Source organism: Nilaparvata lugens, chromosome X, assembly GCF_014356525.2.
Source record: "Nilaparvata lugens isolate BPH chromosome X, ASM1435652v1, whole genome shotgun sequence".
Classification (NCBI taxonomy): Eukaryota; Metazoa; Arthropoda; class Insecta; order Hemiptera; family Delphacidae; genus Nilaparvata; species Nilaparvata lugens.
In genome coordinates, this window is record NC_052518.1 from 10,983,257 (window position 1) to 10,999,829 (window position 16,573).

The following is a 16,573-nucleotide window of genomic DNA, read 5'->3' on the forward strand; positions in this document are numbered from 1 at the left end:
CTATTCTTGAAAAAGAGAACATTCAGTTACAAACATTATACTGTATCAAATATGTTGATTTATATACCGGTATGTACACACACGAATCATCATACATGAAGCAACATATTAATGTATCCTAATTATTTGAGAATAATTCATAATGTTTTATGCAATATGTCTTGATACAACTATCTTCAACAAACGTATACTTATGCAATATTCAGCAAACTCTGAAAAGCTTATTATCTCATGTTCGAATATTGTATTTTTGAATTTATTATATTTACGAACATATGAAATGTAAAGTATGGAAAATATATTATTTCATCTGCAAGGAGTTTTTAAAAACGAATAAAAATGTTGGAGTATTCAAATATTCGAGTGTATGACAGTGAAAGAGTCGTTACATTCCAATATTCCTGGCCTAGAATTCACTAATGAAGAGATGGTGAACTGAGCTTGGGTATCAGGTTTAGAGTACACATAGCCCGTATTTGGGACAACTCAAAAACGCATCTAGCTGTTGGATTGCAATGATTTGTTTCAGTTCAAATGCATAAAACAATGAATGTGTAAAACTTGAAGCTCTATTACCTGGTGAAAGCAAGTCGGGTTTTTGGTGTGAAATGCCTGTTATTTGTCAGTGTTTCACTGAGATTCTGACCGGCCGTTGTGCTGAGGGCTTCGACTGTGAGACTAGACTGGTCAACAAATAGGATTTCAACGGCAAACCTGACTTCATGCCAACAATTATTTCAGTCCTGCTGCGTCAGACCTCCTATAAAGAGCTTCAAATTTTTCTTCTTACCGTTGTAAACTCAAATTTTCGCGGGCTTTGTTATTGTTGATCCACAAACTATTTGCAGTCAGGAATTACTATTCTACAAGTGCAATTGTCGCTAGTAGTACGATCTAGTATTGAGTGCATTGGCTTCAATTGCCCATGACTGACTAACATTAGTTCGATTGTAGATCTCATTAACAACATCCCTACACTACTAGCTCCATTTACCGCTCAATTTAAAATGAAATGTTTCAATCGTATGTAGCTTTTAATTAAACTTATTTGTTTATCGTTTCCTGACTATTTGTTTCAACTGCATTGCTTTAATTGAGTTTTTACTTTATATGTTACAAATTCATCTCGTTTATACGCATATCATAAGCAATGAATCTATTAGCATTGAAAATAAATTGTTTCACAAGAAAACAGCCCAGAAAGCCTAGGAAACTAGAAGGCGGTCCGTATGCACCGTCTACGGAGATAGATCAGCTGGTGGATTCAACTCGGAATGTAACACCAGAGACGAATAAAGCATATTTTTAAATTTTATATTCTCTCTTTTGTAACAAATCCTATTATATTAAGCGAGCAATTTCTATATATCTGTTTATATTTTTATATCTGGTTATATGGTTATTTATGTTAAACGGTTATTAACAACTGTAGGTACTGTTACATCATAATATAAGTATGGCAAATATGTGCTGTACTTCTGCACTGTACTAGTATAGCTAATAAATGATTTTTTTAATTTTGAGCCGCTATTAATAAGCCTACAATCCTATGTAGGCTATAATACCTGTGCAATATCGGAGTTTCAGGTGGAGGGATCCATTACACTGTAAGATATACGCTCATGTACATAAAAATTGAAAATCAAAGTACCTTTTTTACATTTATTTTCATGTACATATCATATAATATTAAGCGAGCTATTTCTGTTTATATGTCTGTATGTCAACGGATCTCGAAAACGGCTCTAACGATTTTCACGAAATTTGGAATATAGTAGGTTTATGATATAATAATTCGATTGCACTAGGTCTCATCCCTGGTAAAACTCGCTGAAGGACATGAAAAGGATAATTCATCCTTGGAAATACAGATGATAATTTCGTCGTCTGTCGATAACAGAAGATGCGTGTGCCTGTGTGGGAGATCAGCTGTGTAATCAATTAGCTTACCGTATCTCGCGAGAAATCTAGAAATTTCAATTGTCTCGATCAAAATAATCTGATTTGTTGACATGAGATGGTATATATCATAATATTCAAAGTTAATCATTATTTTACAGTTCTAAGTGATTAGTGAGTGTTATTTTGTTATTCAATTTGGTATGTAAACAATTTAAATTGGAACTTTTATGTTTTCAAATATTTGGACTGAAAATTTGACCTGAATTCAAGTGTATGGAACATAACCTTTTTTTGGAATATTTATAGTGTATAAATCAAAATTCGGGGAAGAAACAGTTTTGGGCTGTGCCTGTTAGTGCTTCCCCAATCATTTTAAAGAATTGAGTTCTGTTTATCAATTAATAAATAACGAGCGAAGCTCAGTGCCCCGATATTTATATTAAATGTAACTATAGCTCCATATAATCATAGATAGAGCAAACGGCCCCCAGACTCCTAGACATAGAATGGCCAAGGAAAATCTAGATTTCATCTTGAACTCCGGGAGAACTGTCGGCTCTACCGTTGGAAGGGTTGTTGTTGGAGTCCTGTTCCGCTACATAACAGACTGGAATTAGCTTTTCAATAACTTCTCGGTGGCTCGGGAAACTGTTGATCTATCATAATTGAATCAAATTAAGTTTTACCCAATTACACCATATTTACAATCTTACAAAGGAAAACTCATAAATAGATTTTTGAATACTGTACTGGAGAGAAAAAATACGGATTCCTTGTACTTTTTCTCTCCTGAATTTAGATAACATTACTAAGCATTTTTAAGTCTTCTCTTACACAAAAGTTTCAGTTCAAAATCAATGTCATGTCAAATTAAGGAGAGAAGAGTAATAAAAGCGGAAGGAAACGATTGATTATATGACAATTAATAACAAATATTCGAGCGCTATGGTTGAGTTTAATGGATACTTGCCAATGATTGGTAAAATTACATAATATTTTCTTGAAAAAAAAAATACTTCCAGCAGAGCTGCGTGTCGCAGGAAGTTTCTTCACCCCCTAATCGTGGAATGGCGGAGATATGACAGGGGTGTAATACGTAAACTGGTGACTAAAACAATTGAATTTAGGGAGTTACTTGAACATTCAATAATTATGGATAAGACGAAACACTTCATTTAAAATGACTGACAATCAATATGATATTTTCATATAAGATTGCAAAACTCGAACAATATTATTTTAATATTATCATAGAGATTAAAACTAAAGTGCAGTAGTTTTTTACATTGGAATAACTCTAATACATTAATATGGAGTGTCTCAAAAAGAATGACCCAGTTTTAGACAGATATATTTATTTTGAAAAATGGTGCACACAAAGCAATTCTACATCAAACTACTCACAGAAGTATGAAGTTTATGATGATGTATTATAAGTGTTCTATGTGCCCTCCCTTTGAGGCTCGGACGACATCTAGACGGTAGCCAAATTCATCCCAGACTGTTCGCAAGATGTCTTCTTGGACTGAAGCTACCAGTTATCCTGGTTTTTAGCTCCTCAATATCAAGTGCTAAGGGAGAAACAACGTTAAAGATATTGTTTATGTTCCTCCCTTAGCACTTGAGATTGAGGAGTTAAAACCCAGGATAACTGATGCAGTAGCTACAGTCCGAGAAAACATTTTGGGAACAGTCTGGGTTGAATTTGGCTTCCGTCTAGATGTCGTTTGAGCCTCAAAAGGAGGGCACATAGAACACTTTTAATACATCATCATAAACTCGATACTTCTGTGAGTAGTTCGATTTAAAATTGGTTTGTGTGCATCATTTTTTAAAATAAATATAACTGTATAAAATTGGGTCATTCTTTTTGAAACACCCGGTATTCACATCTAATTTGGTGTGCAATATATCATTTATACTACTTCTTCAAAATATTTCTTTATTCTCAATAATTGACCTCCTAAATGATTAACCTTCCTTGAGAAATCTTATATTGACATTGATTTTTTTTTGCCGAAAGAAAACAAACAATAATTTACTCATACACATACATACACGAGCAAAAATAAAAATAAAATGTTCATAATTCAATATTACACATACATGCATATACATGAGAGCAGAAAAAACAAAAATTTTGATTGACAAAGATCAATTGATGCATAAAACCATTTGGCACCGTGGCACATCCACATGTATTCAGCATAGAAAAACTTGCGTCGCGAGTAGGAATTTGCTAAGAGGGTAGCTGTTATCTGTCAATCAGTTTGGGAGTCTCCTATTGGCAGACAAGAAGTAGTTGTGAGTTTAGCCGATGGGGAGCGCTGGTGTCTGCGAAGCTTCGCGCCAGACGGATGAACGAACCGCTGTTTAGTTTTCATTGGCAGTGTGTATCCAAACCTGGAGCGCGTCATTACAATGCTCTTGAACTTCTGCCGATTGTTTAGCGGTCTAGTGTATTAGTGTTTGGTATGGTGTAGTTAAAAGTTTCACGGGAATATAATCTTATAGTAGTTTGAAAATATAAAGGGTGTGTTTTTCTGATTGTGAAAAAAATATCTTTGAAACTTTTCGTCGGTAATTCGTTGTTACAATGGCTGCGGGCTCCACTGAGGCCGCCTTCACCTCGCCGGCATCCGCTCTCGGTTGCTTCAATCCAACATTACTCAAAAATGACTCAAACAAATACTGGAATGGAGGACATATTATTGCTATTGCTTCCACCGACGGATTCTGGGAAGACGATCCTGAGGAGAAGGTTAAGAAAAAAGTTCTCAACTCCAAGAGTAAATTCCACATGGGGCGTCAGTTGCAGATCAAACACCTGCCGAGGGATGTAACAGAAGAGGTGAGTGTTGAATAATGTATTATTATACTTCTATGTACTCAAATTTTATTTAATGTTTTATCACTCACCAATCTTTGATTTATATCACTCACTTTTTCAACCTTATTCTAACTTTTGCAATTCCATCGATTGTGCGTGTTTAATCACTAATGCATGGCTTAACCACCTTTCAAATTAGATTGCTGTGTGACCACAGTATACAACTATTACTGAAGTTTGCTTCGATCAGTTGAGTTGCTTTGGAGTGAAACCTCTGTTCTGTTGATTACCTTCTCAACTCCTACCTCCCAAGTGATTAATCTCCTACCACATCATCATAGACCAAATATTCAATCAACAACATCGAAACTTGGAGAGATTGAATCAATATTCAAATTTTCCGCTGAAGTTCCGGTGCTTAGCGGTTAGCGATGTGGAACCGAAAGAACAAAGAAGAGCTATAGCATGTAACTCTGGAGGGGCCATAGCCATACACGACGGTTATTCACCACTGTCGGCTTCCAACTCCAACCTTCCATGGCCTTGACTAGATAGAAGAGCATCATTTGGACCCATCATGTTCCATCTCACTTCTTGGCATTACACTTGTTCATTGTGTAAGTTCAAATCCAAGGATCATGCCTTTGTCTCGCTCTACTCCACTTAAAATTTCGTCTAATCTTCTGAATAAACGTGTTTTTTGTGTAATTATTTTTGTGCGGAAAAATGATCGAGTTCCTTCACTTTAGTGGTACTATTTTGTTTTACAATCGCGTCTCTACGGTTTTCAGCAAAGTGAATTCTCCCCTCTTCTCCATGTATGCTTATTCCAGGGTACCTATTTTAACTTAATTTTGTCCCGGAAAAAATCTTTATTCCCGCTTGTAAAAGATTATATCTTCCTTCATCAGTTCCAATCCCATTTGAATCTATATCACATACAAATTCTAAAACTTATATGAAACAAAATGATGATATTATGATGCTTTTTTTAAAGATATGTGAATTGATTGATCCATGCAGTAGGCAAGACTAGTATACAAGCTTCTTCGGTAGGGGTGGCAGATGTTTTTTGAAAGAGTAGTGATGCCTATTAGGAAGGGTGAGAGTCTACCCCGATAGGGAATTCTCCACCCCACACAACACTCAGCTTGCCTGTTCCTTCACTAGCGTTTCGGTAAACCTGTTGGACGAACAACGCTTCACAACTTTATTCAGAATCGGCTTGTAGGATATATAGGATTCCTATATCCTCATTATCATTTTGATTTATCAATTCATTTAATTGCGTTCTCTGTTATCACTTCGAAAATTGATGAGAATTTAACTATCTGATTTGAAGACAACATTGAAATGTTCTATCAACGAAACTGTTTATTCAGTATTTCTATATCTAAGTAAAAATATGATTGAATAATTATGTATCTTAAGTTACTCGTTTGACTTTAGAGTATTCACATTTTACATTATCTTATAGCATTCACATTTTACTCTGAAATGAACTCATTGTTCATTGATCTACAAACTTTGAATACGTCTTAATTCTAATTCCTATAATTATAATACTTTCAATATTGTTAATAACAATAAATACTACTTACAATGTATTTGAATTGAATACAAACGCTAACCGGCTTAGTCAGGCGTTTATAATGAAAGTATTCCGATAATCAACGTCTAATTGTTCCTTGTGAATCTGTTTTTTCCACTTCACACTGAAATGAAGGTAGTAGAATGATTGGGAAAACATAAATGGTTGAAATTAATTTTAGTGGGAATGAACTACTGTAAAATCCACAGTGGATTAAGTTTGTTTCCTTATAGTAATTTCGTATTGATTAGGGTTTCAATTATAATTTTGAAATACAGCTTTTCATTACAACTATACAACAATCTTCCGATTCAAGGAAGTTGTCCTGGATTATTCCCGAATTTCAGGTTCAAATAACTCTCAACATAGAACAAACTAACGAACAAAGGGTACATTTACAGTTGAAACCAGTATATTAACACTTATTGAAAAGGTAGAGTGGCAGCTAATTTCTTCCGCTCACTGATTCTATAGTGAGGTTCACTACATTCTGTCAGTTTTCCCCATGTATAACAATAGCGCACCCCATTCAAACAATGCTGACAGTTTGAAGCTCATATAGCAGCCCCTTAGCTTGCTCAATAATTATCCTACATTCCTAATCTATATTTGTTCACATATTACTAATGTATAGTATTGTAGTACCGTATAAAAATAGAACCCTTATCGGTGCACTAGTGGCTGAATGAACGTTGGTTTATTCGTCATGACTAATATGTGTCTTTCAGTTTATCTAATTCGGAACATTCCGAATAATAATAATAAAAATCATAATAAATAATAATTGTTCAGGAACAGAAAGTGACGTATACAATATAACGTTTGACATTAGGAATACATTGGGCATTTCACATTTAATCACATGCTCCTTTGTATTAGTAGAATTTCCTTGCTGATATATCTAAACGTATTGAACTGTATTGTACCTCTGTACAATATAATATTATAAACGTTATATTTTGAATAAGAAGTACTTCGTATTAGTAGAATTTCCTTGCTGATACTGAATATCTAAACGTATTGCACTGTACAATATAATTATAAACTTAATACTATGAATAAGAAGTATTAATGTATTCGTTTGAACGTTATCTACCATTTATTCATTTTTGTATGTTTAGAGTACTTGAAAAAATTGTTGTGTCTGTGTCTATACATAACAATACCCTGCGCAGTGTTACTCAGAAGTGGCATTCAATTATCATTTCTATAAATGTTATTTTTTTAAATTCCATGTAATAAGAGTGAGGTTATTTTATATATGCATCTCCTATGACGCCGTACGCTTTCTCAAAATGTTTATTACGTCTGGAATAATCGTTTACAATAATTTTATACTGTAGAGGAGTAGAGTATTATTATAACCTGGATAGATTGACATACTATACAATATGATATACTTGTACTGTTCAAGTTGTCAAAGCTTCAAAAGCCTATAATGGGGTCCACGTTATAATGACAGTGTTTGATTAGCAATGGTATTGCTATCCTTGTCTTTCATTCAACAAAGCGGATAGCGCTATCTCTTTCTCGCTTTGCTCTGTCGCCAGATCGTCTTTTAACAATGTAGAATCAATGATTAATTAACAAAATATTTAATCTTGATTATGTAAATTCATTATGGAATTATAAAAAAATATTATTTATTGCTTAATAAAATATAATTGATTATTTTAAACGAGAATGAACAGTTAATATTACATCGATGAACCTGCATCTGCTACCTTCTACAGAAGGCATTGACAAGACAGAGGTTCGGCAATGTTTTTCTCCTATTTTTTCCACTGCCATTATAACGTGGACCTCACTATAGATCATGGCGTCGTTTTATCGTTTCATTCATGATACTTTGTACTAGAATTCATCAAATAATAACATGGACCCTGATACCCTGCGTAGTGTTACTCTGAAATGGCATTCAAATTTTATAAATGTTACATTTTCAAATTCTATGTAACATTGTGGTTATTTTGTTGAGAGGGAAAAATAAATTTATAATTTCTCTTGATCAGTGAGATGAATTAAGTTTTGTAGGTGTAAATTCTTCAACGCATATTATTTGACTATTTTCGTGAATTCAGTTTCCACTTATCAACCAATCTCACATCAGATTTATTTGAACTTGGAACTTATTGCACTTTGTTAGTTTTCAAACTCTTCTACAAGAGGTGACAGCATAAACTAGTTCCTCGTCTTCCATATTTCATAATACGGTACAATAGGAACAGACTAACAAAAGCTCAGTGTTTTCACCTGTTATATCGTAAGATACGGGTTAAATTCCCTTCAGGTACTTGATATTTTGTTATTCTCTCCTATATCCACGTATACATGAGTACTGTATGGGTCTATAGGAGAAGAAACAGAAGTTCTGTTTTACCTAATAAATTCTATGCATTTATCGTAATTGGCCTTCAATTCAAGCAATAAAGCTTTGTATTTCAATTCGCATTGATTGATGTATCAGATCTTCATTGATATATGAAGATTCTCTTGGGCTTGTCTGAATATTGATTGATAACTTCATTGGACTAACTTCTTGACTAACTCAGTTCAATATGCTCCCCGATAGACATTCAATATCAACTCTGAACTCCACAATTCATGCCAGCAATAATTCAGGTAATTGAAGGTATTGACAGAGTTCTCCCAAGAAAGTGATGTCGACTCCTGTCGGGAGAGTATCCGTCTCTGATTTTCTTCGAAACCAATTGATTGAAGTTTGGTGCCGAGGAATATTTCAGATGAGGTATGATATTTGACCAACTTGCAAGTTTAAATTGCTAAACTTTCTGTGATGTTTGCAAGTTATGTCATTATTACTTTGCAGAGGAGTAGGATTCTCGCTTCGTAAAAATGTTATACTGTAGAATGATGTACTGAAGTCGCGTGACCCAAATGCATGCATCTGATAAGAAATTCATCATTAGAAATATTATGTGCGTTAGAATTATTAAGTAGCCATCCTGAGTTCATTCAAAGTTTAATTTATAGAACTAGTAGTTCATCTTTTGTTATATTTTCTATGTTTGACAACGGTGTCTCGTGAAATTCATTTGTTTTTCGATGCTGTGATGACGAGGGAAGAATGAATGATTTGAATGAATTGAGACCTTTAATAGACTTTCAGTCATTATTTTGTCTTTTAGATAAACTTATTTTACAATGAATTATCATTTTTCAGCTGTTGATGATTTTCCTCTTTGTGAAATTTATAACTATTCAAATCATTCAATATTTTTGGCGATTGTGGAGGAAGATTTTTGTTTGAATTTGTATTTTGAAATTAATAAATGTGATAAATTCAAAATTGTAGTAAATACATTTTTTGGGCTCAAAATAGTGTGTGAATTAAGTTATTATTTTTACATAACCTCTAGACTGTGTATTTCAAATTAAGGTTTAGAGCAGTTTTGGCCGAATGCCTATTGTTTTTACCTGGATTGTATTTGTATATGAATAAATAAATAAATAAATCTTAGAGACAAAACTTGACTCTTCAGAGTGAAAATCTCATACAGTTATCCAATACCACTGAGAAAAATTCAAAAAAGTATTACTTCGAATAATCCCCATTCATAACTCAGGAATAATGTAGTATTAAATATCATATCTTAAAAATTCAAGTGGTATATCGCCTTCATAGATCGTTGTTGATGATTATTTTTCACGAAATTAATCCCAGTTTAGCACAGAAACAACATGCTTGAAAACAAAAATTGGATCTTGAATTCGGATGATTGGAAAAATTTAAAGATCAAATAATTGCTAAAATCAATTATGTTGAATCAAAGTAAGACAGAATTTCTGAAAAAATGCTATAGACGGAATATCAAACTTGGTAAAGGGAAGACAAGCAGTACCAGTAAATCATCAGCAGTAAATCATCTATTAGTTTTCAAGGCATTTCACTCGTAAGGAATTTTACTTGATGAGTGCATGAGGGCAGGGAGTTACGCAGTCTGACTTGAATTTTCTTCGATTTTCTTGTTTTAGCATTTCCTATCACGCACAGTTCCTATCAGTTTATATCGAGGGTTCTCCCCTAAAACTAATAAATCAAGGAATAGAATATTCAAATCCGTCAAAATATTAGAGATTTTTTTCAAAATTGTAAGGCATGGCCTTATTGATTGTTTCCCCTAGTAAAGAGTCAATCTCATGTTTGTCTTTCAATGTGAAGGAATAGCATTTTTAGTGAGATTGAATCATAATTTAAAGGAAATACTTTGTAGACCTAGTTTGAAACTCGAAGTTTAGTTTTTATTTATTTGTGGACAGAATCACAAATCATATGAATATGATTAGGAAGGAACAACAGGCTTGGCCCAAATCTATTCCATTCCCAAACTTTGATAAATTAATAAAATGTCCAAAAATAGGTTATGTTTCTACTGTAAAACGTTCAAGTTCAATTTTCGTCTAAAAATATATATAAGCTAAAAATTTTGAATTTAGAGAAATTAAAACACCAAACTATATTTAAATATAACACATATTTATCACTTCATATTGAATTAATCAAGTTATTTTATAAAATTTTGAACGCAAAAATACACACTAAATACTCTAATTTAGTTTTGCTGTATGATTTGATGAATAAAGTCCCAAACAACCCTGTGGCAGTATCATGTTATCCTGATAAAATTTGTTGAATGAGAGAGAATTGATATCGTTGAATTTTTAGCATAATTGAAAAAACAGTTTTATTAAAATAGGCCTACAGTGTCAAAATAAAACTGTGTATTTTCAATCATGTTATCCTGTTAGGTAAAATAATAGTTGACAAAATGGAAGGAATTCGGATCAAATAGTATTTCAGATAGAGCTTGAAATTGACAACGCACTTTGAATCTAGTTATAAGTAGTTTCTTCGATGACGATGCCTTGCCTGCTTTCGAACCTGCCATGTTCATTACCAAATTTCAAGTGTTGGAAGTGAAAATTCATGTCCAATTGGTCATCACCCAATAGGAAATGTCACCGGCAATGCGATACTAGCTCACAGACTGGCATAGATAATGGACTATTGCCTATTCATTAGTTATCTGCGTGCCCCAAGTGAGAGAGATACTCATTGTTACTAAAGCAAACATTATTGATTTGAAATGGCTATCATAGTTTGTAATAAAAATGGTACATGGGTATATAAAGGATATATTTGTAGAGAGTGGAAATTGATAGTAAAAGTTGAGAACGATGAGTTTGGTTTACTTTTCATAGAAAAATCTATTGCATTCGGTTTCAGATAAAATTATAATACATTCATCAATATTATTGTCATTTTCACTTCTAACTAATCTACAGATGAATTGAGTACAATCGAAATTGATTGTCTATCTTTAGTGGCATATGTTCACGTTATAATGGCAGTTGAGGAAGATAGGAGAACAACGTTGCCGATTCTCCGTCTTGTCAATGTCTTCTATAGATGGTAGCTGATTGACAGGTTTATCGATGTAATATTAACTGTTCATTCTAGTTCAAAATAATTAATTGAAATTGAAATTATCTTTATTTTTCTTCTTAGAAAGTACAAACAATATACAAGATACATATACTAAACTTGAAGAAGGTTACTCACATGGGCAAAGCCTGTGTGCGAGGTTCCTACTGGATCTATAGTGAGGTCCACGTTATAATGGCAGTGAAGAAAGATAGGAGAACAACGTTGCCGATCCTCTGTCTTGTCAATGCATTCAATAGACGGTAGCTGATACAGGTTTATTGATGTAATATTAACTGTTCATTCTCGTTTAAAATGATAAATTATATCTTATAAAGCAATAAATTATATTTTACAATAATTTCATAATGAATTTTCATAATTATTATGAAATATTTTGTTAATTAATTGTACATTGTAAAAAGACGATCTGGCAACAGAGCAAAGCGAAAAGAGATAGCGCTATCCGCTTTGGACAAGGATAGCAATACCATTGCTAATCAAACACTGCCATTATAACGCGGACCTCACTATAACAGTTATAGCAATAGTGGAAAAACATTCGTATCTCAGAAAATCGACAAATAATCTCTTCGACTGATATAATTTTAGTAGACTGAGAAAAATTTGGAGAAAATCCCCTTGTTTAACTCTCTTCCTGTTTCATTCTCATTCAAACTTGTTTTTCTCTTGCTTAACTCAAGAAAAGGCCAATAGCGACTTGCTACCCTACATCTCATAAACAATCCAATTATTCCTTCTTAGAGAGAGGGAAAAATTAGTTTTTCTCCCTCAGGGTAGAAATTTCCTGTTCGAAAGAGGTCCTAACATTCTCCTGCTCTAAAGCCGACCATTGCGCTTTATTGGTTTCAGCTCCTCTCTCTTCTGCCTCCTGGAAAGAGTAAATTTAGCGAAAACAGCAATCCTATTATGAACTCATTCCATGTATGTTCAAGATAATCACTAGGTGGCGAGTGACTGGACAATACTGATGCCACTGATGCGGCTCCAATCCTATTACAACCGTCAACACTGCTTCTGTTCTTCAATTCAAAATATATTTTGGTCATCACTGAGCTTCAGTGATCAAAGTTTTCTATTGAAGAGACCTCTTCTCTATGAATGTAACTGTTGACGTGAAGTAGATTGATGAGGATCATGTTTAATGAAATTGGAAATGATAAATGCATCCCTGGATCACATGGAATTTTTTGGTCTGGTGAAAAAATTTTTTGAAATCTGTTCTATTTCTCAAGTCTTCTATGAATTTAAGGTTTAAAATATTAATGTAAATCCTAATAGTATTTGAAATCTGTCAACATGAGGTTTAAAAGAGTAGGATCTTAATCGTGATGGAGTATTTGTAATCGTATCAATGTTAGGTTCTTATTTGAATGTGGCTTATAGATAATAGATGCAGGATATAACTCATTTATTTTTGTTATTGGTAACCATTCTAGTCAAGAGTATATCGACAAGATTAAAGGAATTCATCATTAGGCACTGAAACACGGACTTGTTTCATATTAGAGAAGTAATTTTCAGGTTAATGTACTGTAAAATGTACACTTTCTGAGAATAAAATTAATTCAAATTTGGAAAAAACAAAGAAGTTGATTTTTCTCATTTCAAATTTCTAACTTCAATTCAGCAGAACAAGTTTCATATTAGAGGAGTAATTTTCAGGTGAATGTTCTGTGAAATGTACACTTTTTAAAAATAAAATGGATTAAAATTTGAAAAAACAAAGCAGTTGATTTTTCTCATATAAAATTTCTAACTTTCATTCAGTAGTAGAAGAAGTTTTGATGTATCCGATTCCCAAATAAATTTTAGTAACCAATTTGAAGTATAAACAAACTTCATTTGCTGCTACACACAAATTGAATTCTTCAATTTTTATTCTCATCACGTTGAAATAATCCACTTCCGTCAGATTTATGATCTATTCTCCTCCAATCCAACTGACGTTTCGACTACTCTAGCAGTCATTGTAATAATTACTATTGTGACTGTTCTTGGTCATTCACTCTTTGATGCTGAGAAGTAATGGAATAATACGACTTCCCTCATCAAATAAATTGACAATGAAATGTATGTTGGAATTGTTTATAAATTCTGGTGATTTCAGCTTGGCAAGAATCCCATGTGATCTGGATGCACCAACTTACAGCCTGTGTTTTGATCGTGCTAGGAAAGAGAATGTTTATGAGAGAGGGGTGATGGTCTGACAGCAGAGAAACAGAGAGGGAGAGAGTTTAGTGAGAGTGTGTGTGATATACTGAAGTAGGAGGGCTTGTGTGGGCTGGTTAGTTCATAGGAGTTGACCCTGGGGAGGAAGTGGCTATCAATTCATTGTTACTTGTTCATACGAAGCAATCTCTGTTGAATCTTGAAGGAATTATGAAGCTTGGATCCTCTGGAGAGTAAAAATTATCGATACAATTCAGAAACAGCGGTTGTCGAGTTCATCTTTCAAACACCATCAATGATAAAAACGCTTCATTTATATGGGCTACTTTTGTACAAATTAATTAAAAAAATATTTAAACTTGTTTTTAATAATAAAGGGTACTACAAGTTTCTATTAACCCATCAATGATGTCTTGAGTGAATATAGTCAGTCAATAATGATATATTTCAATATATCAATCGTAGCACATAACAGAAAATACTTTAAAGTTCTAGAAATACTTGAAAATGGCATCAATGTCCAAAACATGTTGTGATTAAATCATAAAGGGTACTGAGATTTTTATTTTTATTTCTATTTCTATAAAAAGTAGCCCTATACAGAAAAGAGATTTAAAGTTCCATAATATAAATTAAAACAGGAGACACACGACAAAGATAGATTGAAAACACTTGAAAACTTACATTATAATCGGAAATTTTCGACGGATTTTATATGAGTATAATTATATCATCTGATATATATATATCAATAATAATAATCGATCCACTGTATCCCTAATGTAACATTTAAAATTGAATTGGGAAATAGAGCTGATAAAGCATGTTGACAATGAAGTCCTTTAATTAATGATGAATTAATAGCTCTTACCTCATTTCACAATAAGAATTTCTCTCCAATCGAAAATATGTATATGCTAATTTTTTTTGGTCCATTGCAAACTGCAATGTATTAACACACTAATTTGTCGTATATGAAAAAATAGTGTGCGAAAAAATAAATATTCTTTGATAGCTACAACCTCGAATCATAATTTGCAGTTGCTTTATCAATTCCCAATGATAGAGGACTACCTTTGGGGCAAGCTTTTCATGAAATTGTATTTATTCTTATCTCTACTTCATTTTCTGCTACACTCATATTGAATTCTTAGATCTCCACTCTAGTTACAAGCTAAGATATTATTTGTCTAAGTTACTTCGAGATTGGCTGGAAACCTGAAAAAAATTATATCATCATGAACAATGTTGAACGAGATGAGACGTATTTACCAGTGCAGAAGAAATGTAGCAATAACTTAATCGATCCATTGTGTCCCTAATGTAACATTTGAAATTGAGTTGGAAAATAGAGTTGATAAAGTATGTTGACAATATAGTCTTCATCATCAACTTGGCTCTGTAAATGTAAATCTGATAAATTGGTCGCATCATTGAGCCTTGAGAAGCACTGGACGATATTTGATGAAATATTCAAGAGTCGTTGACAAACTACAAATCACGTGTCGTTTGTTTGATTGCATTGTCGACATCTTTTTGCACTACTATTACCAAATGATGTGGGTGATTTAGTCAGATCGCAGACTTGATAAAAATATCGACTATAACTTACTTTTCAAGGTTCTGATATTGTAACTGTAAGCATTGATTTGATCATGATGTTGTCTTTTTTGTTCATTTTTTAAATCTGGGTTTATGGATTTACTCTGCAAATGCCTTATGATTACATGGATTGCTCTATATTCCATTCGTGTAATTCCAATGAAAGCTATTAATTATTATCATACTTGATGACTGTGTCACAGCTTATCAATTTATCAATTTCCATGATAATATCAAATTTAATGAATCTGTCACAACCGCCTATCGTTTGAAAAAGAGATACTAGTTTCAGTTGCCAAACAATTATCAATATCCAGTAAACTGTAAGCTAAAAAGATTAAGCAGCAGAAGATATAGTGGAGATGGAGACACCTAATTGGAGCCTATATTCTCAATAGTTATTATCGGATTATGATGAATCCGAAATCCCTCTGCATTCAATTTCCTTAGGAATTCAATTCGATTCCGTATTAGCTGTGAAGTAAACGCAAAAGATTCAAACAACATGATACATCTTTTAGATCAAACAGCATCGTAAAAAGCTATTTTTGCCAGCTTATATCGATGAGTATATATTTCGGAAAGCTTTTGAATGATATATATAGTAGGGATTAAGGATATATATGAATACCAATCCTTCTGATTAATAGACTGCCATGTGCAAATGAATGAACGCACGGCGAGATAACGTAGCAGCAACAGACAACGAATCAAAAATAGTACAATTTATTTAACTGAATAATCTCGCCGAAAAATACTATTTGTAGATATTATTCGCAGAAGCAAACAATATTTTTCGCAGTTTGCCAGAGTGCTTTATTTGAAATTAATACAACTATAGCCTTTATTCAATGCAATATCTTACCGATAATATTTGAAATAATAAAACGTTATGATTTGTTATCATTCATTGCAGTACATTTATCAATACAAGCCAGATATATTTGAATTACAGTATAGAGGGGATAGAAGCTTCGAATCCTAAAAAACAGCCTTTTTAGTATCCAGA

At 33.0% G+C, this 16,573-nt stretch overlaps 2 protein-coding genes across 2 annotated transcripts in view; one reads left to right on the forward strand and one right to left on the reverse strand.

Annotated features, from left to right (window-relative positions):
- Positions 1–713, reverse strand: part of LOC111046079 — a 41,457-nt gene extending 40,744 nt beyond the window's left edge. Inside the window, exon 1 of the mRNA XM_022331568.2 lies at positions 577–713. The gene's annotated coding sequence lies outside the window, so the exon portion shown is untranslated. The remainder of the gene's footprint in view (positions 1–576) is intronic.
- Positions 714–4,293: 3,580 nt separating this feature from the next.
- LOC111046084 (ribonucleoprotein PTB-binding 1-like) overlaps positions 4,294–16,573 on the forward strand; it is a 104,509-nt gene continuing 92,229 nt past the window's right edge. Inside the window, 1 exon segment of the mRNA XM_022331575.2 lies at positions 4,294–4,753. Within this exon segment, the coding sequence (XP_022187267.2) occupies positions 4,499–4,753 (255 nt within the window). The 5' untranslated portion in view covers positions 4,294–4,498.